The sequence below is a fragment of the Pteropus vampyrus genome, unplaced genomic scaffold (assembly GCF_000151845.1).
Source record: "Pteropus vampyrus isolate Shadow unplaced genomic scaffold, Pvam_2.0 Scaffold179, whole genome shotgun sequence".
NCBI classification, from domain to species: Eukaryota; Metazoa; Chordata; class Mammalia; order Chiroptera; family Pteropodidae; genus Pteropus; species Pteropus vampyrus.
In genome coordinates this window covers 1314806-1341376 of record NW_011888960.1, presented here as the reverse complement: position 1 = coordinate 1341376, position 26571 = coordinate 1314806, and the positions used below count along the sequence as shown (strand labels likewise).

The window sequence follows — 26571 nt, the reverse complement described above, 5'->3', positions numbered from 1 at the left end:
CTTACCTGGGATGGACAGCAGTATACACTCATAGTCTTGCTTCAAGTGCTCTCCTGTTTTCACTTTCCTGTTCTGTCAAAACGGTGCAAATGGACCTTAATTTTCTGAAACTTCCATGTAAAACCCCATCGGTCCATTATACAGATACATAGTATTAATTGGACCCAATGAACAAGAAGTGGCAATTACTCTAGATGACCAAGTAGGACCATGTGCTCCAGAGGGTGGGGGATAAAAATCTTGCTATGCCAGTGTAGTTTTGAAGAGCCCAATGATCTGGGCATGTCATGCCAGGACATCCTCCCCTCGGAATATGGGAATTATTATTGCACCTTGAACATCTATCACTAAAAAAGAAGCAGCATGTTTGGCAGGCCTCTTCTGGTTTTAGACACAGCACATTCTACGCTTGGCAATACTGCTCCAACCTATTTGTTGACTGACTAAAAGGCTGCCAGCTTTGAGCCATACTAATAGCTCTCCTTCCGCTGATACCTATGACTTCATTGGGGGAGGGAAGTTCTCTACAACCGGGTGATGGAGGAAATAAAACAAATTTGTGTATATTCTTTTACGGCTGAGTAATGAGTGAATCTGACCTTCCATAGACAACAACTATAAACTATAAAAGAAAAAAATGTCAATCAAAATTCAAACTACAATAAGTAGTTAGGAGAGACATGACACAGAAAGATCTAAAATATGACGTCAATGCAGGGGGAAATAAACATGTAGTTCTTATTGAATATTAGAATTTAAACGCCTATTAGTTTAAAATAGACTGCTATAGTTAAAGAATTATATTCGTAAACCACATGGTAACCACAAACTGAAACCTACAAAAGATATACAAAGAACAAAGAGAAAGGAACCTAAACAAAACACTACAGAAAAACAGCAAACCACAAGAAAAGCCATCAAAAGAAAGGAACAGAGGACTACTATATAAACAACCTAAAAACAATGAACAAAATGGCAATCAGTACAACTTACCAATAATTACTTTAAATATATATAGATTAAATTCTCCAATAAAATGATATAAGGTGGCTGAATGGATTAAAAAACGAACCATCTATATGCTGCTTAAAATAAACTCACACCAAATCAAAAGACACATATCAACTGAAAGTGAAAGGAAGAAAAAAGATATTCTATGCAAATAGAAATAAAAAGAAAGCTGGAGTTGTAATCTTTATATTAGACAAAATAAACTTTAAAACAAAAAATGTAAAAAAAAAAAAGACAAAGAAGGACACCACATAATTATAAAGGGGTCAATCCAAGATGAGGCTACAACAACTATGAATATCTACACATCCAAAATATAAAGCAATTATTAACGGATATAAAGGGAAAAATCCACAGTAATACAATAATACCCCACTCACATCAATGGATAGCTCAAACTAAAAATTAATAATGAAATAATGGCATTAAATGTCAGATTAGATGAGATCACCTACTTACTAGATATTAATAGAAAATTTTATCCCCAAATTGCAGAATACACATTTTTTTTTTTCAAGTGCACATGAAATATTCTCCAGGGTAGATCACATATTAGGCCACAAAACAAGCCTCGATGAATTCAAGACTGAAATCATATCAAGTGTCTTTTCTGAACACAATGGCATGAGACTATACATCAGGAAGGAAACTATACCACAGGAAGGAAACCGGAAAAACCACAAGTATGCAGAGATTAAACAACAAATAAGGAAATTAAACAAGAAACTATCTTGAAAAAAATGAAACTAAAAGCGCAACTTTACAAAATTTATGGATGTGGCAAAAGCAGTCCTAAGAGAGAAGTTCATAGCTAGACAGGCCTGCTTCAAGAAATATGAAAAATCCCAAATAAACAAAATAAGTCTACAACGAAAGGAACTAGAAAAAGAACAAAATGCAAAGGTAGAATGAAATAGTTGAGATCAGAGCAGAAATAAATGAAATAGAAATTAAAAAACAATAGAAAAGATCAATAAAACTAAGAGCTGGTTCTTTGAAAAGATAAATAAAAGAGACGAACCTTTAGCCAAACTCATTGAGAGTCCAAATAAAATAAAGAGAAGTAAAAACCAACACTACAGAAATACAAACAATTACTAAAGAATACTATGAACAGTTAGTTATATGCCAAAATAACTGACAAACTAAAAGAAATGGATAAATTTCTAGGGGTATATATCCTTCCAAGTTTGAACAAGGAAGAAATACAAAAATCTAAACAGACCAATTACTAGCAATGAAATTGAAGCAGTAATCGAAAAACTCCCAACAAATAAAAGTCCAGGCCCAGATGGCTTCACAGATGAATTCTACTAAACATTCAAAGAAGAGTTAATAGCTAAGAGGTTAATACCTTAAACTATTTCATAAAATTAAAGAGAAGGAATGCTTCCAAACTCATTTTATGAAGCCAGCATCACCTTGATACCAAAACCAGATAAACACATTAGAAAAAAAGAAAATTACAGGCCAATAACCTTGATGAACACAGATGCAAAAATTCTCAAGAAAATATTAGCAAACTAGATTTAACAATGCATTAAAAGGACTATACATCATGACCAAGTGGGATTCATTCCAGGGATGCAAGGATGGTTCAACATCCATACATCAATCAATGTGATAAATCATATTAACAAACAAACAAATAAAAGAATAAAAACCATATGATCATCTCAAGAAAGTGGGTATAGAAAGAACATTATTGTAACATAAGAAGGGCCATTTGTGACAAACCCACAGCTAATATACTCAGTGGTGAAAAGCTGAAAGCCTCTCTTCCAAGATCAGGAATAAGACAAGGATGTCTACTATCACCGCTTCTATTCAACATAGTTCTGGAAGTCTTAGCCACTGGGATCAGACAAGAAAAATAAATAAATAAATAAAAGGCACCTAAATTGGAAAAGAAGAAATAAACTGTCATTATTTTCGGATGATATGATATTATAACCAGAGAACCCTAAACACTCCACTAAAAAAAACTATTAGAATAAATAACTTCAGTAAAGTTGCAGGATACAGAATCAATATCCAGTAACCTGTTGCATTTCTATACACCAATAACAAACAATCAGAAGAAATGAAGAAAACAATTTACAATTGCATCAAAAAGTAGAAAATACCTAAGAATAAATTTAACCAAAGAGGTAAAAGACCCGTACTCTGAAAATTATATGACATTGAAGAAACAAACTGAAGATACAAATAAATGGAAGGATATATCTTGCTCATGGATTGGAAGAATATTGTTACAACATCTTTGCATCTAAAGTAATATAGTTTCAATGCAATCCCTATTAAATACCAATGGCATTGTTCTCAGAATTAGAACCAATCTTAAACTTACATGGTAGTACAAAAGACCCTAAATGGCCAGAAAAGTCTTGAGAAAGAACAAAGTGAGAGGTATCATATTCCCTGGTATCAAACTATACTACAAAGCTATAATAATCAAAACAGTATGGTACTGGCATAAGAACATATACAGAGCCCAGACATAAATCCTCGCTTATGTGGTCAATTAATCTATGACAAAGGAGGCAAGGAAACACAATGAGGGTAAAGATAGTCTCTTTAATAAGTGGTGTTAGCAAAACTTATACCACATACAAAAATGAATTCAAAGTGAATTAAAGACTTAAATGTTAGACTTGAAACTATAAAACCCAAGAGAAAACATAGGCAGAAAACTTGACATTGCTCTTAGCAAAATTCTTTTTGGATATCTCCTTGAGCAAGGGAAAAGAAAAAATAAACAAATGGCACTGCATAAAACTAATGTTTTCGCACAGCAAAAGAAACCATCGATAAAACAAAATGACACCCTACTGAATGGGAGAAGACATTCACAAATGATACATCCAAAAAGGGGTTAATAGCCAAAGTATATGAAGAACTCATATAACTTAACACCAAAAGAAGAAACAATCCAATTGAAAAGTGGGCAGAGGATCTGAACAGACATTTTTCCAAAGAAGACATACACATGGCCAATGGACATATGAAAAGATGCTCAAGATCACAAATCATCAGAGGAATGCAAATTAAAACCACAATGAGATATCACCTCACACCTGTCAGATGGTTATCGTCAATAAATCAACAAACAAGAGTTGGCAAAAATGTGGAGAAAAGGGAACCCTCATACACTGTTGGTGGGATTGTAAATTAGTGGAGCCACATGGGAAACAGTATGGAGATTCTTCAAAAAATTAAAAATCAGAGCTGTCATACACTCCAGCAATGCCACTTGTGTATTTATCCAGAGAAAATAAAAAACCCTTCAAGGTAAGCCACGTAGAACAGCAGAAGCGTTATAGCCAAGGGTAAAGGTGTCTAGAACAGAGGTGAATTATTTATAACCTTGAGACCACATCCCTCTAACCTTCCTCTTCAAAATTTTCCCTTAGAAATTCATCCCTGTGATGGGATGAATTTAACATAAAATACAAGTAGAGCTGAGCAGGGCACGGGATGATCTGCAGCAGACACGCTAGTGCTCCCTCCGGATCTGCACCCTCCTCCCGTGGCTTCTGCTTTCCTTTCTGAGAGCAGATCCAACCGCCCTTTTCCAAGGACAGCCCTCCTCACTGGCGCTGCTTGGCCTGAAGCCCAGAGGTGCCTGGGAGCTAGCTCACTGACCTAGGACTATGAAAACCTGAACACCCGGTCAGGACACACTCATTCTGGAGCCCCGCCGCAGGCTCGGGCTGAAGCTCGAACTCCTCTCGGTGGAACTGTGCCTAGTGCACGACTCCCCCTCTTGCTTCCTCCACTCCCCACCGGCTTTCTCCAGCGAGAACTTCTTCACAAAGCCCGGCACAGCATCCTCATCGCAGGGTCTGCTTCTGGGAACGCGACTGAGGCGGGGGAGAAAATGCCTTGACTTGCCCAGTTGTAATCTGGCACTTGTGTCTCCTAGACGGTTCATGCCAAATGCTGGTCTCTTCTCTCCTGGGACACTTTTTGGGGTTCCTGTTATTCCCAGACAAGAGATACTCTGGCTGGCTGCCCGAAATCCCTCTCCCCTTGCAATCCCTGGCTTCCCGTGGTGCACCGCTCACAGGGCACACCTGTTGGGATCACCCTGCCCCTCCAGATGGTCCTCTTGATCAGAGACTATTTCAAGACAACTTTTCTGTGGAGTCCACAGTGGGCCCCCATGACGACAAGCATCTTTGTCCCTCAGAACTTAGGAAGTGCAGGCCCTTCCCTAGGCAGGTATTTTTCTCTCTGTGGCCGCAGGCTACTCACTCGGCTTTTGGCCTGCCTCCGCACTTACCTCTTCGGACATAAACGAGGAACCAGTGCCCGTCCCCCAACCTAGGGGACACGTATCAGTGTCTGAGTGGTCCCTGAAGTGCTCCCGAGGTGGACTGGGGCAGTGCTGGGAGAAAAAAATACTCTAAATCTTCTCCCATTTCTGCTGGTCAGTCCTAAGCCTCTCCTGTACCCCCTCAAAGTGGGGGATGGGCTGACTAGCTGGCAGGACTGGTTTTTTGACATCCTTCACAGGCCTTATAAACTTCATCCAAGACTTTGAATTAAAGTGGCACCTATTGTTTTCAGCTTCGAGCTCAGAGCTGCAACTTGGCTTGAAAGAGTCCCATTTTAACAACCCGTCACATAGCTAAGGCTCCTTGTATATGTACTTTGCTCTACATTTGGTAATTCTGGGCATCTACTGATTATAAAACTCTAGTGGAGAGAAAAAAAGCAGAAGGCAGACACACGACTCTCCCATTCAGGTGGAAGGGGATGGAATAAGGCTATCAACAACAAACCGCAACTGAATACATACACGAAACTAACTGGGATTAATGCTTGAAACCTCAGTCATAAATTCTATGTTCTAGCAGCTAGAATCTAGACCATCAGGAAATCTCTGTATAACTTCATCCCTCTTTGCCTGTTCTCTGCTGGCCTGCTTCCTCAGAATTCAGGACATTCCTTAGGATAAAAAAGCTCACACCAGAGGCAGTGAATTCTGCACTGCCCAGCCATTTGCAAGCTCTCATCTCGTCCTCTGCCAGAGGGGAGCAGGAGCCAGAACCTGAGGTAGAGGAAGGCAGTGAGAAGTGAGGCTGGAAAGGTGTATTGTTGTTAGGCTGCTAACGGCCTCCAGCACAGGCTGGGTAGCTGCTGCGGAGCCTCTCAGGGCTGAGAATGAGGCGAACGGGCTGGCTTTCTGATGGCTGCGCTGACTGGCATGTCTTTGGTTACTACTGAGGGGAGACAGTTTCCAAATCCAATTCTTTCACACCTGGGCCAAGGACTACCTGGCAGGTGTCTACTCTTGTTCGAGACTGTGGGCTTCAGAGTCTGGTGCTCGGGACACCTGGGCCCTTTCTGTGTCACCAGTGATCTCGAGAAGTGCTTTTTAACCTTTTTTGCTTGTGTATCCCCCAAAGAACCTTGAAACTTTACGTGATTACTCACTTCTTAAACTGATACTAGAAACATAGTTTAATTTGAGAGAAGCTGGAAATTCAGATTTTACATTGTCTTGTAAATACTCCCATTTAAAAATAACACTGCTGTTACTCTTCTCAATGAAATTTACATAGCAATTTTATATCATCATCCTTTAAAAATATACATGAATAAGCTCTTTTCTAATAGGACATTTTATACCATTCTTTTTTCTCCCTGAACTCATATTTCCATTCCATTTTCTCCAAAGAATTTTATCCTAATGTATTTTTATGACTGGAAGTCTTTTATTGATGACCCTATCATACTTCTCTTCTGTACCCTGGTTATAATTTTTATTTTCTGTAGTCACAGGCTCAAATATTAGCAAAAAATTTTTTCTGGACTAAATTATTATAATAATTATTAAACACAACTGATCGACCAATAAATACATTAATATTTTGATGTGATTAAACAATTTTAGCAGAACGATCTTTTAAATTAATCAGTGATTTTAAAAAGTTTGCATATCTGTACATATTACTTGTTGCTAAAATGTGACAGGATTCAGCATCAATTTATTTTTAGGTCTTATTTTTATAGATGTTACTGCTGAGAAGACTTGTTCATATAAGAATTAAAATTGTCTCATAGCAATGCTATGCGACTTTTTTGGATTCTTTCCAAGTTATGTCAAAAATTACATAGTGATATGTCAACAAAATTATTTTAAATTATCTTTAAAACTCAAGTCAATCAATTTTGTTGAGAACAAAGAATTGGGAACTTTGTTCCTTTTACTTAACCAATAAAAAAGGATTTTTATATAGTAACTGGAGAAATTTACTTTCTCAATTTCTGGGAAGCATCTCACAAACTCTTTACCGAGATTAAATGAATATTACTTATACCTGTGTAGCAGAGATAATCCTATTTGTTCACCAAATTCGATTTCATTTATTTTTCTAGGCAAACAGGAAGAATATATCCTTCAGCCTCCCTTCTAGCCTGTTAGGGCTGTGTGATTAGGCACTGACCAACCAATACAGAGCAGGAAGGATGTTCTGGGGTGAGGCGCTTAATAGCTGGTGAGCCTCCCCTTTGCCTCAGCCGTACTGGACACCACGAATTCCTGATGGTGTAAAACTTTAACGTGGGGGGCAAGCTGAGTGCATTGGACTTCACGCAAACAAGATATGTGTATTAGGTATGGAAAAAGTAATGCGTCAGCTTGGCTAGGCTAAAATACAGTTCCCTGATTTCTGTTCTTCTCTGTGTCTGATTAGGGTGGGCCACCAGACAGATTCTTGTGCGAGATCTGGAGGGTGGTAGCGAAACTATAGTCATTTAGTAGCCCATAGATGTTGTTGTTGATCTGCTCACTCACCTTGATGTGAGGAGTGGCTGGGTCTGCAATTGCTCCATGTTCCCTTAGAACCTCCTTCAGCTTCTCCAATTCCTGGGCCAGGTGTGGGTGTTCAGCTCTGTGACACAGGGCTCCAGCCTCTGCAGATCATCCGTAATACTGAGGTCAGCAGCAATAAGAACTGAAACAGGTTTCAGTCTGTCCCAGCGGATCCCAGTTCTGCCATGCTTGCCCTCCTCCACCGTCCACTCATCCTCCCTTTCTGACTGCCAGCCCCATGGACTCTAAGATACAGTATCACCTACAAAGACAACAGCCTCACAGAGATTGCTTAACTAGATTCGGCAAGTATATAAGGTCAACTCCCGGTAAAAAATCCCTTACTACACTCTCAGTGGTTCTGCTTCCCTTGACTGGTACACAGAAATAATTTGCTACTGTGGAATAGTGTATTCTATTCTGACTAATGCAACTTTTCTTTACTCTTTCACTTGGAAGTATCTTATTTAACCTGGTAAGTTTATAAAGGGTTGGGGAAATACAAATATTAATTTCAATACATGTTTGACAATAAATGAATTGATGAACATTTTTACTTATGTGTTTTAAATGTATTATCCTAAAAAACATGGACCAAAGATTTAACTTACCTAACAGCCCATTACTGGCAATGCCAATCCTATCAAATCAGTCAGCTAAATTAAACTGTCAGAAAGTCTGGCTTTGTTTTCAGTCCAAATAAATGTGTGAATATATATTTCATAACTCTTCTTTTTCTGGATTCTATAGATAGATGGATAAGGCATGGAGCCTTGTCATGTGGATAAAATAGGGAGCTGCTACCTTCAATACTTCTTACCAACACTCTTTCCTTTGGTTTCACGAGATTCTCCCTCAAGAAAATTGCATTCTTTGACATTAGTTGGAAATGAGTTAAGTCAAAATTTCACAGCACTATCCTTCTCTATTATGTATCTGAATTTGGAAAAGTCATCGCAGGTGAAAATATATCATTTTAACATGCCACAGGCTGGGGATGGCAAGCAGGAAATTGCCTGTTGAGGGGCCACTGTACTGGGAAGCAACCTTCTGCTGTCCCAGCCACCTGTGTGTATGTGTGTGGGTTACAGTTCTGCAAATCATTTGCTGCTGTGTGCCACTAAAGAAAGAGGAGAGTATAGACTTGAACCAGGAAGAGAAGCCCCTTCTTTCAGCTGTGTTCCTCTAGGGTGCTCCCTTGAGACAGTTAACCACTGCGCCAGCTGGCAGAGGAAATATACTTAGAAGGTCCCACTCCAGTATGTCAAAGTATAGAAAAAAAGGGTGGATTTGGAGCTGTGAGGCTACAAATTGGTAGCAGGCACACATATGTTCTGCAGCAGAAAAATTAATGTAATAGATTATAAAGTGCTGTCCCAGACTTCATTGGGAGTGCTACATTATCTATACAGTGTGGGGACCATACAGCCTTTGTACAATTTAAACAATTCTAAAACATATCTGGATCTCAGTATATTGGTTAAGACTTGTACCACTTTGTTGTAATTACGTCTTGTAAATCCAAGGTCAGAGCTATCTGAAAAACCAGGGGAAAAGAATGCCTCAAGGCCTTCTGCCTTTATGACTAAATCTAGTCACCAGCTGGCATTAAGTCAGAAGCAATAATACCTGCGTACCTGAATTACTGTTTGAGGAGAAAGCAAAGTGATAAGCCTTGGCTCAGCTTGCTTTTCCTATACTTTGGGTAAAACTTCTATCACATGTATGACTTTTTAATCTCACTGAGCTCCTGGAATTTGACTCAGTATTAGCATTTTTTCCTCTTAAAGTGGGGTGTGGCTTTAACAAAAGGACAGAAACCCTTACCTTCACTAGAGTTCTAATACCGAGGGTTACAAACTAAAATGTCTGTATGGGTTAGGCACTCAATTTAAATGAATGAAGCATGCAGATACAAGACAACGGGGAGGGGCGGTGACAGTGCAAATCGACAGAGGACATGCTTTGTATAAAAAAGGTAGTTGCTACTTAACCCCAGTATATTGTTGTCGGCAAATCCGACATAGTCAGATTTTAATTTGAGAGAAGCTGGAAATTCAGATTTTAAAATGTGACACTGTCAAACTTTAAAACGATAAAAAAAGACGGTGTGATAAACATACATTTTGGGGGGATCATATTCAGTTTGTGACTCCTACCATAATCCTATGTGCTAGATCCTGTGGCAGGTACTGGGGCCTCAGAAGTCTTGGTTGGCTGTTACACTGGTGGCTCCCAATGAACCAAGACTCTCTGTATTCACAACCTCGTATAGTCCCTTCCCACAATAACTCTGGGCTGGGCCATATGACATTTTTTTTTGGCTGTAGGACATTAGCAACCAAAGGCTTGATAAGCATTTGCTCATTGGCGCCATGTCCTCTTGGAAGCTAGACATCATACAGAAGCTTGATTGTTAAGAAGTCAGGTGAAAAGACAGGCCCTAGAGGCCACCTTGATGAGCTCCCAGCTGATTGCAATCCCACGAGTAATCTCAGCTAATACGATGTATGTACAGCTGAATCCAGTCAAACACACACACTTGCGAAAAAATAATAAAACACTGTTATTTTAAGCTAACAAGACTTGGAGAAGGTTTATTATGATGCAACAGATAACTGAAACAGAGGTCATTTATTCTAACTGCTTTGTTTTACTAATGAATGTCCCAAGGCCCAGGTAGGAGAAGGGGTCTGAGGAAATTCAGATAGCAAGTTAGTGACATGACTTTCCTGTCCTGTGCTCTTTCTTCTTATTGCTTTTCTTTCAATTCTCTTGGTGGAAAACACGAGTTAAGGGCTATGAAACTTCAAATGCTAACTGCAAGGAACATACACTGTGTCCTGCATGAATACAAATGACTGGTCCTGCATGCGTACAATCTGGTCCTTGGAAATGGAAAGATTTCTAGCTCACCTAGTCCCTTCGCTTTATAGGTGCAAAGAATGCGAAAATACGTGAGAAAGAGAAAAGCAGCCTCTGATATTTGGAAGCTGGCCTGGTATATTCCAGCCTGGCCTTCTGAGCTAGGCCTTGCCTACTCTGTTGAATATAATTACACAGAACATAAACATCAGACAAGGCCATTCTGTAACCGTGATGGATCAAGACAAAACCAATACCACTCCTTAATTATATCTGCACACAGATAAAACATAAACATTGTTCAAACCACAATAAACGACCAAACGTTGCCCATCCCAGCTATTATGAGGGGATGCTGCTTCTTAGCAATTACAGCTTTAGCCTCAGTCTAGAATTCTTCCCTTCAGGTAAGATTTCCTGAGATGCCCAATCATAGAATTACCCCCACTTCCTGGCACCACCTAATCCAGAGTGGGCGGGAAGGCAGGCATTAACCAAAAGAGTGACAGGTGCTACTTTCTTCAACCCTCTCACAAATTACCTAACAACTGTGAGATGCCCCTCTGTTCCTCATGGTGTGCGTTCTCACTCACAGCAACCAGTAAGGACACACCTTGTTCAAGTATCAGTGTGTCTCTGGTGGTCTCTGATTAGAAGGCACTGACAGACCCGACAAAGTTCACAGAGTTGGTGACAGAGTTCACTAGAAGTCTCCAGGTCTCCAGCCGTGTCTTTCTTAGCACCTGTCACTCTTCTGGTTAATGCCTGCCTTCCCGCCCACTAGAATTAAGCTTCACGGGAACAGAGGCTTTGTCTGTGATGTTCAGAGCCGATTTTCCCAGGGCCTAGACTGGTGGTGTCCGGCAGAGGGTGGAAGTTTAAAAAATATTTTCTGAACGAATTTATGAGTAAGTGGGGCTCAGTATACAGAGGTTCGCTTTCATCTCAGCTCTTCCCAGTTCGCGGTACACACAAGCAGCAGCAGCGCGGCTCATCTGCAAAAGCCTCCTCTTCTCCATCGAAATTTTCGAACACTTCACTGGGATGCCTGAGAGACTGGATGCCCTTCTAGGACCCTCCACCCTGGCCCGAGCTTCTCTCGCTCGCTGGCCCCCTCCCACACCTGAGCCTCGAAACCATCCCCTCCTAACGCACCTAGAACCCACCTGTCTCCAAATGTGTCCCTACCACCGGACGCCCGCAGAACAGCCGCGCCGCTACCTAAGACGTCGAATGGGCACGGCGGCCGCCGACCGCGCATGTGCGGAAATCGGTCGCACACGCAGGACCTCCGACCTGCGAAGAGTTGCCTCCGAGTTTCCGTTCCGATCTGGGTAGCCTGGGGCTGCCGGGAAGTCAGGAGAAAGTAGCCGGAAGGCGAACCCGCGCGCAGGGCGTTCTGGGACATGTAGTCGCGGGGCTCCCGAGGCCCTACGAGAGGGAGCCCTTAATTCTTTAGGTCTGAACGTCCCGCATGCATTATCCAGTGCAACTCTGGGCTCAGGCTTCTGCTTGGCGCTGCCGGGAGACAGCGGCCCGGCGCCGGCGTCCGGTTCCCACGCGCTCTGCGGGGCCCGCGGCGCCTGCTGGGAGCTGTAGTGCGAGCTGTGCGCACTGCGTTCGCCGAGGGGGAGGGCGGAGCTGCCGGCGGCCCGGGCGGGCTGGCAGCTAGAGTGGGTGCGATTACCGCCTCCGCCTCTGCCGCCTCCGCCGTCGCCTCCTCCGCCCGGGCCGTTCGCTGCTGCGCGGGGAGAGCGAGGCGGGGCCGCCGGGGCCGCCATGGAGCCCGACTCGGTGATTGAGGACAAGACCATCGAGCTCATGGTGAGTGCGGCCCTCTGGACCGTCTGTTCTTCCGTCCGTCCGGCCCCGGGAGGGCCTGCCCACCTCAGCGTCCGGCGCGAGGCCGGCCCTGGCCCTTCCCCGCCGTCTCGGCCCCGACCTGGGCCCCCTGCCTTCCGTGGCCTCGGGCCCGGCGCGGCCCCTCTGGATCCCTCGATATCTCAGGCCGGACCTGGCCCGGCCCCCTCCATGCCCCTCGACTCTCCTCTCTGCCCCCGTCCTGGGTCCCGGCCCATCTCTCGAACGACCCTCGCTCGCTTACGCTATGGCCTTAGCTCACACTCGCTCCAGCATCTCATTCTCCTTTTCTTAGAATGGGATTTATTATTATTTTTTCTCTATTTCTCCGGGCCAGGCCTGCACCGCTCCTGAAAGCTCCACTCAGGCTGAGTGAGATGGTGGCGGGAGGGGGTACGGAGGAGGTCGGTCGGGGCCTCGGCCTCCGCGACCTAGTCGGGGTCTCAGCACCCTCTCCCCAACCTAGGGCTGTGTGGATGCCGGGATAGGCCCTACAGGGGTGGAGGAGGTGGGGAGCTCGCGGGTTCGAGGCTGTGACGGATAAGGGGCCTCTTTCCCGGGCCCCGGTTATGTCCGGCATCTCGGACAAAGGGTTTCCTACTGGGCCGAGAGCGATGTTTGCATAGCAAGGCCCCAGGTACTCTGGATTCCATCTTCCAGGAAAGAGAAACCGTAACTTCATGTTTTTCAGAGCTGCTTTAGGAAATTGGGGACGACGGGGGAGGGGTTGTCCTCATCACTGCCGCCAGTTCTTTCTTCTCAAAAAAAAGGAAAGAAAAAAAAAAAGGATAATCCTAGGCCCGCGGGGAAGCGATCACTCTTCTGTTAGAAACCATTGGTAGCTAGACCAGACTTCTGGCCTCGCGGACACCCCCCCCCCCCCCCCCCCAACCAACCTCCTTCCCCCCTCCCCCTTAGGACTTGGAGCCAGAAGGAGTTTTTAGAAAACGGGACCATGAGAGAGTGGCTAACAGAAGCGAAGAATTTGCTACTAGGTGGATGATTGGGTGGAAGAAATAAAATATGGCAGCTATTACCTGCCAGTTCGAACATTAGGGAGATCAAACCGGGCTGTGGAGAGTTTGGGAGGAGAAAGTCTTTGCCTCAGCATATGGACAAGCCCAGGGTTTCTTCCTGTGGAAACCTTGACAGTATCTTTGTATCTCTCCTAACACTGTAACAACTTCTACCCTAGGTTTGAGAGGAAAGTTGAAAGAATCTACTTAACCCAACAAAATGTTTTCCTAGCCAGATTTTCTCCAGTGTGAAAATGTTTATTGAGTCAGTGATTCCACTGGGTAGGTAGGGTCGGTGACATCAGAGCCACTTCCCCCATTTAATGCTATAAATAATAAATGGTGACACTGAAAGTCTGTTGGAGAGCTGCATGGTTTCTGTGGATGATGGTATCTGGGGAGTTGAGATGCATGTCTTAAAAATGGAGTACAGTAGTATAAATACGGAGGCAGCTTAATATTTACATTCCTTTGCATAAGTCACAGAACTAGACTTCTCCGTCCTTGAAAACAAAAACAAAACAAAGTTCTAGTAGTTTCTGATTTGTGTGTGTACATGTGTGGTTGCTTTCCAAGGGATACTGTCAGTTGTGGGTTTTTATTTGATTTTAATTTATTAAGTAATTTTTTCAGTGTAATTTATCAAACTATTGTCGAGCCTTTGATATTCTGCAACTTTTGTAGTGGATTATTTTGACTAAATATTTTAATTAGAATTACAAATATTGCACATATTCTCGTGGAGGTACATACAATACATGAACTTAACAGAGGAGTACTTCGTATGGAAAAACTATCTCTTGGTACCTCTTCGAAATCGGTCCTGTGCTCCTTTCGTGTCTGTTCATTTAAAACATAACTAAAAGGTCTTTATTTTTTAAAGTTAGAAATACAGTGTAATCTATTTAGCGTATTTGAGTGTATGGTAAAAAAAAAAAGTTTCTTACTGGCTTCCTATGCTTATAAAAGTTTTGATTTTACATAATTGTAATTGTCTGTGATCTAAAAAGATAGTTCAGCCTTTTAAGGATAATATAAACTGGGATTCTTAGAAATTTTAGAAAGTTTAATAGTTATCTACATCAATTTTAAAATGGCTTTTTATATAAGGATTTTGATATTCCCTCAAAGAGATAGACTATTAGGCAGCCCTTTTCGTAAACATATATGTATTAGTGTAGTAGATAGTACAGGCACTTAACTGATTTAGTAAATCCAGGATCAGATGTTGGAATGATAATGCCTTAAAATCTGATTGCATGTGGCTTTCTGTATTCCTGCATTTTAATTACAGTTTCCAGAAGGAGATTAGAGACATTTTTTACATCCATTCCAAAGCAACATGATTGAAGGAGAGAAGGGGTTAAACTGATGGTATTTTGAGAACCTAAAGCATGAAATATTTTTAGATTTTTATGAGTCAGCATCAGTACTCCAATATTTGTGATTGTGCTGCCTATACCAGTTCTGTACTTAATGGTTAACAGGATAACTTTCATTTGATAATTTCAGAATTAAAGAGAGCAAACAGACTTCTTGAGTACCTCTAGTTTCTTAATCTTCATCCCTCTACTTTCTTTGATTTTGATTCTTTCTTTTTTCCTTGTACTCTTAGTTTACTAGGAAATAAAGCTGGTGATAGCAGAATAATTGAAATCTCCAAAATATAACCCTTTTGTGACTCCTACGCCTGCCTGAGGCTGGGTCCACAGAGAATGTTTTTCCAACAGACCTTTATGTTCAGTCTTTAAGACTGATTATACATTCTTGATTGAGACAGCTAACTGTATTTACAGTTGCTGATGGTGAATAATTTAACCACCAAATGACTTTCATGGCCTTATATTGGCCCCGTAGTATACCTAATTTGTGGGACTTTTTCAGACTTCTGGCTTTAGTAAAATCACCTTTGCTAATATTTAATGAGGAAGAAAAATAGTAATCCATGTGGAAATATACAAAAGTTCACTAGATTATGTCTAATGCATGTACTTAACAGGAAAAGTTGAAAACTGCATTATGTATCGTATTTATCAACGCTCGAGTTGGGAATATGAGCTCGTGTTCAAGGCACTCATTACTAGAAAGCATGGAGAGCTTCTAACTGGAAAAGAAAGTTGGTTCATTCTCTGTTCGAAGATAGCAGAAGTTGATAAAAGTTTAGGAAAGCCTTCTCTGTGGGTGCGAATGCACCCCTCCCCCCCACAATTAATGGATAGTTCGTACTCTATTTAGTTAGCTGCCGAATGGTTCCTCTCTTTGCTAAGTGACCTTACATGAGCCATTTCCCTTCTGTGTAATCTCTAAGTGGTAATTACTTGTATGTAGTAACATAGGTAAAATACATTGGATCTTATTAAGAAGGCGTGATATCAATGCTATTTTTAGAGCTATTCAAGTACAGGCTGGCCACAAGGCCATGGAGATGAAAGAAACTAAATGAAGTTATTGGGAAAAAATTTTTTTTCTGTTTGGAATTTTTTCCCCCTTCCTGTCATTGGCTTTCAAAGTGAAGTAAGTGGGATTGTTTAGTGACTCCTCTAAGAAATTAGATCTTTGTTACTATCACTTATCCTCATTTAAGTCTAGCCCTGTGCTGATTTACCAAGTGCAGATTAAATAGACAAAGGTTTAAGTAGGCGCCTAATGAAATAACAACAAACATTTATAGACCTTATCAATCTGCCTTAAGAGGCTATGGGTCAAATATATACATTTTTGCCCCTGAGTTCGGAGTAGGTTAGATGTTCTTTCAGATTTGACAAGGAGAAGCATGATCCTGCACACAAGGGTTGGCACTCTTGGCCCCTGACTGCTGTACCTTGAAATTCAGAGAGCTAGTAGCCCGGGGGAATTACTAGCCCATAGACCAGCACATATATCCCTCTGAGTCGTGCTGTTTGATCTTTGAATTCTAGAAACAAACTTCTGTGCCATGAGGTGCCTGGGATCCAGAGTTCCACCTGGTGATATATACATTTTAAGGAAAACATTACAAGTCCTCATCCTTCCAGTTCCAGCCTTTCTTCTAGCTTTTCTTCCCAGTCTTCGCTTATTTTATATTCTAGCCAAAATGTAGAAGACCGTGTCTAATTTTGCTCACACTGTTTCCATGTCAGCACCGATGCGAACTGACCTAAGCCCACGCCTTGAAGGCTGCCATATTTGCGGGAAGGACCTAATAGTTGGCTCTCTGGCCAAATAGGGGAGATCTCAGCAGGCTTCTCTGATGCAGTCCTGTCTACTCAAAATGCAGTTTAGGTGCCACCCCTTGATATCAGTTTATATTATGGTGGCAGATACCATTTTGTCGTTTTATCTATAGCACTGCCTACGTGATAATCATTGTTAAATGAATTCTGACACTTTGTAATTTATCTCGTGGCACTTAACATATTCCAGGCTTGTATTGTAGTTTCCTGTTTGTGTTCCCTATAATGATAAACTCAGAGTGCCTTCTTGTAGTAGATGTCTGTAAATGTTGAGTTGAATTTTTTGGCTGATTGTTTACATGCATTGCCGTCTGCCTGTATCTTAACCATCTTCTTTCCTGGAAATTCTCAGCTGTATCACTAATTCTCATAATCTGTTCCTAACTGTTATGAGACTTACCATACCTTCCTGTACGTCATAAAAGTCTGTGTGATAATGTCTAAGCTTGCCTTCCAGAGGCTGTATCTGATTGTCTTTTGAATCCTTCGTAATGCTTAGCGCTTGGGTGTGCAATAGATATTTATGGATTTAAATTAATATTAGGTTTTTTTTGTTTTTTTTTTTTTTAATGCCGTGAAACCTTCTTAAGATTTTCTTTTGATGACCCTAAGATATGGGTGGAGGGGGAAGGGGAGAGTGATGTAGATGGCACACAGACTATGTGTATTAGACATTTGAACTATTACAGACTTTTACACACATACAGATGGATTTCTGATTTCTATACATTGCAGAGTGGTTGATAGCACAGTACTGAGGAACTCCTTTTATATCTGTTGATATGAACCTGCCAAATACTCAGTAAGGTGCCAAGGATCTTGTGACCTTAGGGAAACAGGATTTAGCAGAAAGGGCTTGGGCTTCAGAGAGAAACACCGGAAGTTTGTATCCTAGCTCTGTCATTTGCTAGCCGTGTGACCTTAGGAGGGTTAACCTTTCCGTGGTGTGATTTTATTATCTGTAAAAATAAGAAAAGGTAGGTATTGCTCCGAGTCGCTGAGAGCGCTATATGAGATGCGAATGTGAGGCTTGGCTCTCAGCACCTGCTGGCCATGCTAACTTTCCCCACAAGTACAGGGACTGTATTTTGTAAAGCACTGTGAAGACATGGTGTGAGGAGGTTTTCAATACCCCCCTGAGTTGTGCACGTATTTATTTGTGAAGCTTTACAGAGGCCCAAAATTCACTTGCTTTTAGCCATATATTTATTTGACGAGGCATCTTTAGGGGAAATGACGAAATCATACAGAGTCAGTACTATCTTGGAAATCTGGAAAGTACTGTTACAATCACTAAGAACTATCAATTAGATATAATTAGACCTGTACTGTAACTACAGAAAGAACCCACCCAACTCTGTTCCAAGTCTTCTGATAGTTAAGAGACCGGTGATTGATTTAGTCATATTAACATTGAGCATTGTGATTTATGTTCTATTGATTTAGTTTAGATGAGGAAATTACAATTTTGATTCTTGTTTTAGCAAAGCTGGTGATTTTGACCCTTAACAGAATAAGCGGTGAGTATCATACAAGATTTCCTTCTGGGTTTTATTTGAGTTGTTCATTGAATTAGTTGACAAAGGGAGAAAAACCTGTTGGTCAAGAATGCCTGTGTCACCTACCCTCAGTTTCTGCTGATGACAATTACCTAACAGGAAGTTTGACTTCGTAGGCAAATGAGAGACAAACCAGGAAGACCTGACAATCCAGCAGGGTATCTCTAACCTGGATCTTATTGTTTTAACAAAATTCAAAGATTACAGTATTCTGTGATGTCAGCAGGAAGCATTTTTAGGAAACTCCCTCTCAGGATTAGTCAACAGTGAAGACCTTCACAGAATGGAAAGCCGTGAGGTAGAAACAGAGGGACGTTGACATGTAAAGTGAAAAAAAAGGTCTCTTTTTGTGAGTAGAGGGATGTGCAAATGTAGGTGTAATGAATATAGGAAACCATTCTCTGATAGCAAGCTTCTCAGGAGAAAAAGAAAAGTGAGCGTTCTACTTTTGAGAAAAAAAGGAACTTGAGAAATCAAAAAGAAAATTTTAAGAGTTAAATTGAAAACACTTAACCACTTATGAGAACTAATAATAAAATATATCTTGGTTTTGTGAACCGATCACTTGGGAGATGCAAAGAGAAAGGAACAGAAGATGGGAAGAACTCGGCGCCTACACTCCTGGCCGGGCATCTCTTAATCTTTATGCCTAGCATACGGCCTGCCGCCAGTTAGTCAACGTTAATTTGAAGGGAAGAAGGGAAAATAAACTCGTTAATACAGAGAAAAGGCCTGACGATTCAAGAGGTTCAGAAATGTCTGTGAGTCAAATTGTTGTAGTTGTGTTTTCCTATAATTGTTCAGCATTTTGGTTACAGGTGTAAATTATACTTGAAAAGCTGAGTAAATCGCTTTAGCAGTTAGCTCCTAGCCATAGCTCACTACAGCTGCTTTTATCAAAATTGGCTTTCTAGTTTAGTTATAGGCTCCAGAGTAATATCACTTAATGGGAAAGACTTGAGCATTCATTCTCTGCTCGAGATTGTACCGATGTGATTGACCTCTTTTAAGTCGTGAGTATCGAGATATTTCCATCTGATTGTCACGGGGAGGTTAATTATAGACTGTGATTTCAGTCACTTCAGATGCTTTGCCTACATCTTGAAAAATTAGAGCATCTTTTGTCATTTCCTATGGACTGTTTATTAACAGATCTTGGAATGTAAATCAATTTCTCAGTTTCAACTAGATTTGAGATCTTTCTCACAGATACAATCTTATAAACACAGAGTACTTGGGCGACAGTATACTGCTTTGTTTTAGTATCAATATCGTGGGTCTTAGAATTGCATGACTCTGTTAATGAAATGCTTTTTTAAATGGCAAGAGCTAGGGAGTTGTTTCAGGATGGCTCATCCGATATTCAGCTGTATTTTAGTTCAGCTAGGCTGAAATATTTACTCTATTGTAATTTTTTAGTTCTCCATTCAGATGTTAATTAACTTAGGCCCTTTGAGTGTAAAGCGTGGTTTTCTCTGCCCCCAGAGTCATGGCTTGCTAATCCTTGGACTTGGGTGCAGCAGTGCTCTGTGGAAAAAGGGCATGGGCTCTGCCACCTAGCAGATGTGAGACTTTGGGCAAGTTATTTCTCATCTTTTTTGAGAATTAAATATGAATAATGAATGTAAAGGGCCTGGCTCATTCGTAGCCCTTCAGTAAAGGTAGGTATTTTAATTACTGCAGGAACATTTTGGCAATAGTGTGGCAGTTGAAGAAGTAGAAAATTTATGTGCAAGTTAAGTTCATAGTGTTTTGATTTTTTTAAAGTTTTTATCTCTGTTATCCTTTTGAATGCCTTTCCCTTATAGTTTGTTTAGAATTTGCAGCCCAATGAAACAGTTGGTATGGTAGTAAAAGAATGTTGATATAATGTGACCGGGTTTATGTTTTTAAAGGTGTCATCTAGTAAATTATTTATTAGTATTCTTTATTATTTTCTCTAGTTAACCCAATGACTAGCCATTGTGTGGATTGGCCTTTATTGAACCAAAAGTTCACTCTTAAAATTATGTCATGTGTTTTAAAATGTACTGTATTTCAGCTGTGGGTTGAAGATTCGGGGATTGTGTGGATTTGATGTCTTATATGTAGCAAGCCAAAAGATTTCTTGTTAGGTGCTTAAATAAATATCTTTATTGGGAGATGTTTGAACCCTCCCATATCATTAATTTTGGCTGCAAACTTTTTGTAATGGTGAAAGAGCTGTCTTAGAAAACGGATAAGGAGGTCATTGTAGCTGAATGGTCTGGGACGATTTATGCGGATAATAGTGTGAGCTTTTAGCTGTTCTCCTTTGGAAATTGCATGACATGTATCCCGAGCAAATATTAATAGTAGGGATGTAAGACTTCGCCACGTAGAATCCTGATCCTTCTCTCTCGACACAGAGCTGAGGAGCGCTGCTGCAGGCCTCTTATGCCAGCGGCTTCCTCAGGGGTTCTGACTCTCTTTCTGTGCCTCAGATCCACCACTCCATTGACCCTTCCTTCCATTTCTTGGTGGCTGTCCTTTGCCGCTGGTGCCATGGTGGGTGTATGGATTGCTTTCTGTCTTTCAACAGTTACCGAAGTGCATGTTTGGGATTTTGTTGAAGAAAGCTGGATACGGTAAACGGAAAGGATCTTGGAAGCTGCTTGACTGCTGTCTTTTCTCAGACTAGTCTGAAAGGGAATACCCCCATTCATTCTGGATTAGTGGATCTGAAGTACAAAATATTTTCCAGGTAAGCAATTAACCTGTATTGTTTTGTTTTGTGGAACTCGACTCACTGAAAGAAACTTAAAAACAAAATTTCTTTACTTTTGTCATTAATAGAGGAAGGCAGAAATGTTAGACGTCTGTGCTTAGTGTTCACGTTCGGATGTGGACTAGCGATGGGACACGTGACGCACGTGGTAGTAACAACTTCGTCCAGTGTACGAAGTGCAGTATTTTTATTATAGGCTCAAACGGCTTATGGTAATAGTCCAGCAGGGAGTTTTATGTGGAGAATAGCTTGTAAAATATGGAAAACAAAGGGTAATTTTGAGGCATTAATCTCAGGATTTATAGTTAATACCTGGTCAAAATAGTTTTTGTAGTTAACCATGTAAAATAGTGGTCTTTTATTCTCAGGGTTCTTGGAGGGTCTTAGGAGGATTTACTAACTGTAGCAGCTGTTCATTGAGTATCTGCTAAGTTAAGTGTCAGATGTTGTTGTAGGCTCTTTACATGTAGTTGTTATTCAGTTGGCACATGCCGTACCTGTGTTTTGCAGGTAGTGAAAGGAAGCTTATAAGCACTGAGTAAGTGCACCGTGCAGGGTGCCCGGGGTCACACAGCTGGTACAGGGCAGAGCCAGGCTTTAGGCGTGGGCCTGCGTGTCTGCAAAGGGGCCTTTGCCTCTTTCCGTCTGACTATGTTTGCTGAAGTTTGTACTTCAACTTCTGAGTTTTAATAGTGCTTATCTGGAAGAAAAAGGTGCGTTTTTTTACAACAGATTTTACCATGGAGAGTACATGGTAGATCATTGTTTGGCATGGCGTGTTATTTTAATTATATCTGGTGCGCTCCCTACTTAATGAAAAAATTAGATCTTCAGTCAGATCATCAAGTAAACATAAAGGTAACTTAGGCAGTTTAAGACAGGCCATGTATTTAAATGTCAAAACATGTTCTATACAAGGAAGTATCATCTGGTGTAGTGAACTCAAACTTGTATTCTTTCAGTTCCTCCTTAGTTTTTATTGGTTACTTAAATAGCTCAGTAGCTTCTTATGTAGACCAGTGGTTTATTAGTCTTACAAGTAAGACACTGTCAAGAAATTTTCTTGAAAACATGACTTTTTTCACTTTTTAATATTCTCTCCAGATTCCCTATTCCCTTTATCTTAAAAAAAAGTTTCTTTTTGTCATAGACGCTCTGACTTTGTGATCCTTCTTTTAGTCTCATTAATTCCTTGGGGCAGAAACCCTGAAGACTAAATCCGTGTGTTCAGATTTGAAGAAATATTGTCAAGAGAAAGGAAACAGTTGTCGTTGAGTGTTTCTTACCTTGTGTAGAAAACAGTCTAGCTCTCGGGTTCTGTTAGCCATCCAGGGCTAACTAAGTACGGAGGACTCACAGTGGGGCTAGTTTGAGGTTATCTTCCAGAACATCTTCCGGTGATAACATACACGTTCAGCGTGCTGTTCAGTATGGTAGCCACAAGCCACACGTGGCTCTTGGACATGTGTTTCTGTAACCGAGGAACTGAATTTTGTTCTTTAATTAATTTAAATTTATATAGCCACATGTGCGATTTTAGAGTTTACCTTCATCCTAGATCTGGTCCTTGTTTTAACACCCTTAGAAACCTGATCTGATCGGCATGCTCAAAGCAGCTCTTATCCCACGCTGTGCAAGACTGATGTGGAAAGCCAGAATTTCAGTTTATTAATTTATAATGATATGTGCATATTGGCATAATTAATGTAAACTTTTCTGATAAGTAGATTTGCTTACCTGGTTCCCATTGATATGCCAGTTTAACTTTTTCAAGTAAGAAACAAGAGTTAGAGGAGACTCTAGCCAAATGAGTGGACTATTCTCTTCATGCAGGTAGACTTTACCTGCCAGGGCAGAGCGTAGTCAGGGAGCTTAGTTAGCATGGACTCGACCAAGGAAGTGAGATGTTCGCTGGACTGGGACCGACACAGCCTCATTCAGCTTACTTCAGGGGTGGATGGCTTTTCCCTGTGGCAGAACCTCTTTTGGCTTCTGAGCTTGCTTTTACTTCCCAAATCCTTTTCTGATTGAGACATTCATTTTTAGATACATTAGTACTTTCAGCTTGAATGCACTCTTGACTTATAGGTCTGGGAAGCCACTTGTTTTCCTTAAGGTGCCTTTATCTCTGCTGCGATTCATTTCGTGTTCATTTTTGACTCTAAGAAGGCAGTTGAGTTTTCCTCACTTCCCTGTGCCTTCTGTTGAAACACATGTGTTAGCTTATTTATTTTGGTTATACAGTGTGGGGTAGAATAGGAACATACTCATAAAAAATATACCCGGTGCTACATTCTCTTTGCATTATGTCATGTTATTCAATGAACTTGTTTTTAGCTTTACTTTGGGACTTGTTCTTGCTCCTTCTGTTCTTAAAGTAGAAAGAGTAACATAACTACATTTGTATCTGGCAGTTAACTTTTCAGGTTTGCAGGATGGATTGAGGAGACTAAGGCAGGGAGACCAGTTAAGTGCTCAGTGGTGAAGGTGAACCAAAGCGTTGACATTGAGTGTGATGGGCGGACTTAGAGAGATGTCAGTGGGAGGATCTGCAGAACTTGGGCATTGCTTATAGGAGTAGGACATGGATGCAGCATACTATGGATTTTAGATTTTGACCTTGGACACCAGGATGGATGTTTTTCTCTTTTCCAAGGTAGGGGATACTAGAAGAGAAGATTTGGGGCAGGTGAGGGGGAGAAAGAATGAGTTCAGTTTATAATAAATTCGAGTTGCCTGTGGGTGAATCCTCTGAGAAGTATCTAGTAGGAATATTTATCTGGAGCTCACTAGAGCGATCAGGGATAGAAAGATTTGGGAGCTGACTACTTAGTAGAGGTAGAAGATTACTCAGAGGACGGATTGAGGAATCTATGTATGGTGTATGGGGAGCCAACGTGAGGGCCACAACTAAGGTCATGTGACCCTATGAGCTCGTGTGTGATGTAGATCAAGAGGTAATGACCACTTTCTCTTTTTCATCTTGATCTGCGAATTCTGTTCAGCCTCTTCCACTCAGCAAATTAGTCCATTTTGCTTGGGTTGTGATTTTCTTTTCCACTGTACTGGTTTGTTTAATTAACAGAGGTATAGTTTTTGAAATGTGTTTTAAAAAACTCCATGTCGTCACTATACATCTTCCGTACATTTATGCAAATCTAATTCTGTGCTTCTGGTGGCAAAAACGAGGGGAAAATAAACAGCGAAGGTTCTGGATCAGCATGAGTGGCAGTGGAAATCTGCTCTTCTCCCAGCGCGTCTCCATTCCTAAGTGCTTCTCATCCTAGCGGAGAGGGTGTGAGTATGGTGTTTTAAAGACACGTTTTTAACATCACAACGTGAGGCCTGAGTACAAGCCAGCTATTTTATCCACTCGTCAGTTGGAGAAGCAGTGAACTGTTCATGGACTGGAGTGAAAATTGGCTGTGTTGGAATTATTGAAGTGGTGTGTCGGTCCAGTGTGGCATGTATTTAAGGGATTTTTAAGAGAAATTTTTACTGCGTGCTATTTTCACTATAGGCACTGACTTCAGACCCTAATTCCCAGGTGGGCCGTAACTCCACTGTAATTAGGTTTTGGTAATGAAAGCATGGACACATGAAGAGTTCATTACAGCTACAGTCAGTCAACACGTAACAAAAAAATTTTGTGAATACATTATATCTATGGTACAAAATTCATAAGGTACAAAAAGGAGCACACAAGAAAAAAAGGCCTCTTGTTCCCTGGAGCCCCAGCTGCTCAACCACATTCTTGTGTAGCCTTCATATGTGCGTGCTGCACACATTATTCTGCACCTTGATTTTTTAAAATATAAAATATGACGATCATCTTTCATGTCACTTCTCAAAGAGCTCTCATATTTTTTGAATAGATGATTTAAAAAATACATGCTGACTTATTGTATGTGCTATTACCTGTGAATCCAGCCTGGACTGAGACATATATGTATAGATTATTTCCAGTCTCTCGCTATTACACACAATGCTGTAGAGAGTAACTTAGTGTCTCTGTCATCTCTCACATGGGAGGAGTGTGTTGTCAGGACGGATTCCTAGGAGTAAGCCTCACTGCACAGGTCGTTGCCACCTTGCCCGCCAGTCACATTGCTATAATTTATGCTCTCAAAGGCTTTGCTTGACTATACTCTTTATTCTTGACACTCTCGTAGTGTTATATGGTTTTCAAGCTCATTGCTTTTTTAATTGGTCTTATCTTCCCCCCCATAACTTTTATTAAAAATTTCACGGATAGCGAAGAGTTGGGGGAAAAACGGTCCAACAAACACCTGTTTGCACCAACTTGAGGTGCAAACTGTTACATAAATCAGCAGATAAATAGCTATATTCATTCATCATTGAGTATGTACTGGAATAGATATTATTTAGTAATGTGGGGATACAGAACACAATCAGATGTGTCCCTTCCAGAAGTTGCAGTCTTTTACATGAAAAAATACAGTGTAACATGAAAACTGGTAAGGATCGTGAGAGGTAGACATACAGTATGTGAGGATTAGAAAAGGAAGGAAATTTTTTACGAGACAGTTTTTAATTACCCTTTTGAGGCCCGAGCGAAAACTGGACATGAGTATGGGGCAGAGACTGAATTGGGGCAGGGGAGGACTTTCATAGCTAAAGTAACCCCGTGAACTGATGGCAGTGATGTGTATTGTCTTTCAGGAGGCACAAGTAAGTTCTTTGTAGTTCTTTGATTTGTTAGAGGGTAGCTTGAGTGAAGGGGTGGAGGTAGACACATGTGCAAAGACAGATCATAACCAAATTTTGGACTTTATCCTTTAGGATATAAATTACAGACTAGTAACCTGTGAATTGAAAGAGCTCCATGGATATATTTCATTTGGTCTGCATAGATTGAAAAAATTGAGACATTTCCTATCAAAACACTAATTTTTAGTTTTGGCCAAAGATTGGAGTTGAGCAATGGCTGCCTCTGGAGTCAAGGCTTGCACTTTCCTGATCACTGTAGCCCTGCAGGGCCGTCTTTACATTTTCTTCTTGGCCCTATGAGCCTTAGAGCTTGAGGCCCCGCGGGGATTGGAGGATGGGTGACAGTGGTGGGTATGGTTTGAGAAGAGAGGTGACTGAAAATTTGAGCAAGATCTGTGTTTTAGAAAAGTCACTCAGGCAGTCAGTTTGGAGGCCGTATTGCAGCGAGGAGACTAGTTAGTAGACTGTTGGAATATTCCAGGGGGAATGACAAGATAGTAACAGATGGCGTGAAGAGGAGGAAATGAGACATTTTATATGTAGAATGGATAGGTAGTATCGATGTGTGTGTGTGTGTGTGTATGTGTGTATTGACAGGAATGTACATCAGATTATATTAAAACATGAAGTTCAGTGTCCGAAAAGCTTAGCATTCGTAAATCAGTTTCTAGAAGTTACCCACATGCTTTTATAATCTTGGTTAATTTTGGAAGACAATAGTAATAGTTTCATAGCTGTTGTCCCTGTG

General features: G+C 41.0%; 1 protein-coding gene across 8 annotated transcripts in view; it reads left to right on the top strand.

Annotated features, from left to right (window-relative positions):
• Nucleotides 1-12164: 12164 nt before the first annotated feature.
• FBXW11 (F-box and WD repeat domain containing 11) overlaps nt 12165-26571 on the top strand; it is a 108193-nt gene continuing 93786 nt past the window's right edge. The window contains exons 1-2 of one of the 8 annotated variants that reach the window (XM_023537158.1): nt 12307-12523; nt 20907-21068. Coding sequence is in view for 7 of the 8 variants with exons in the window: in XM_023537157.1 (XP_023392925.1) it covers nt 12479-12523 (45 nt within the window). In the remaining variant the exon portion in view is untranslated. Of the gene's footprint in view, nt 12524-20906; nt 21069-26571 lie in introns of all 8 variants that reach the window. The other 7 variants (XM_023537157.1, XM_023537154.1, XM_023537153.1 and 4 more) reach the window with 7 other exon arrangements.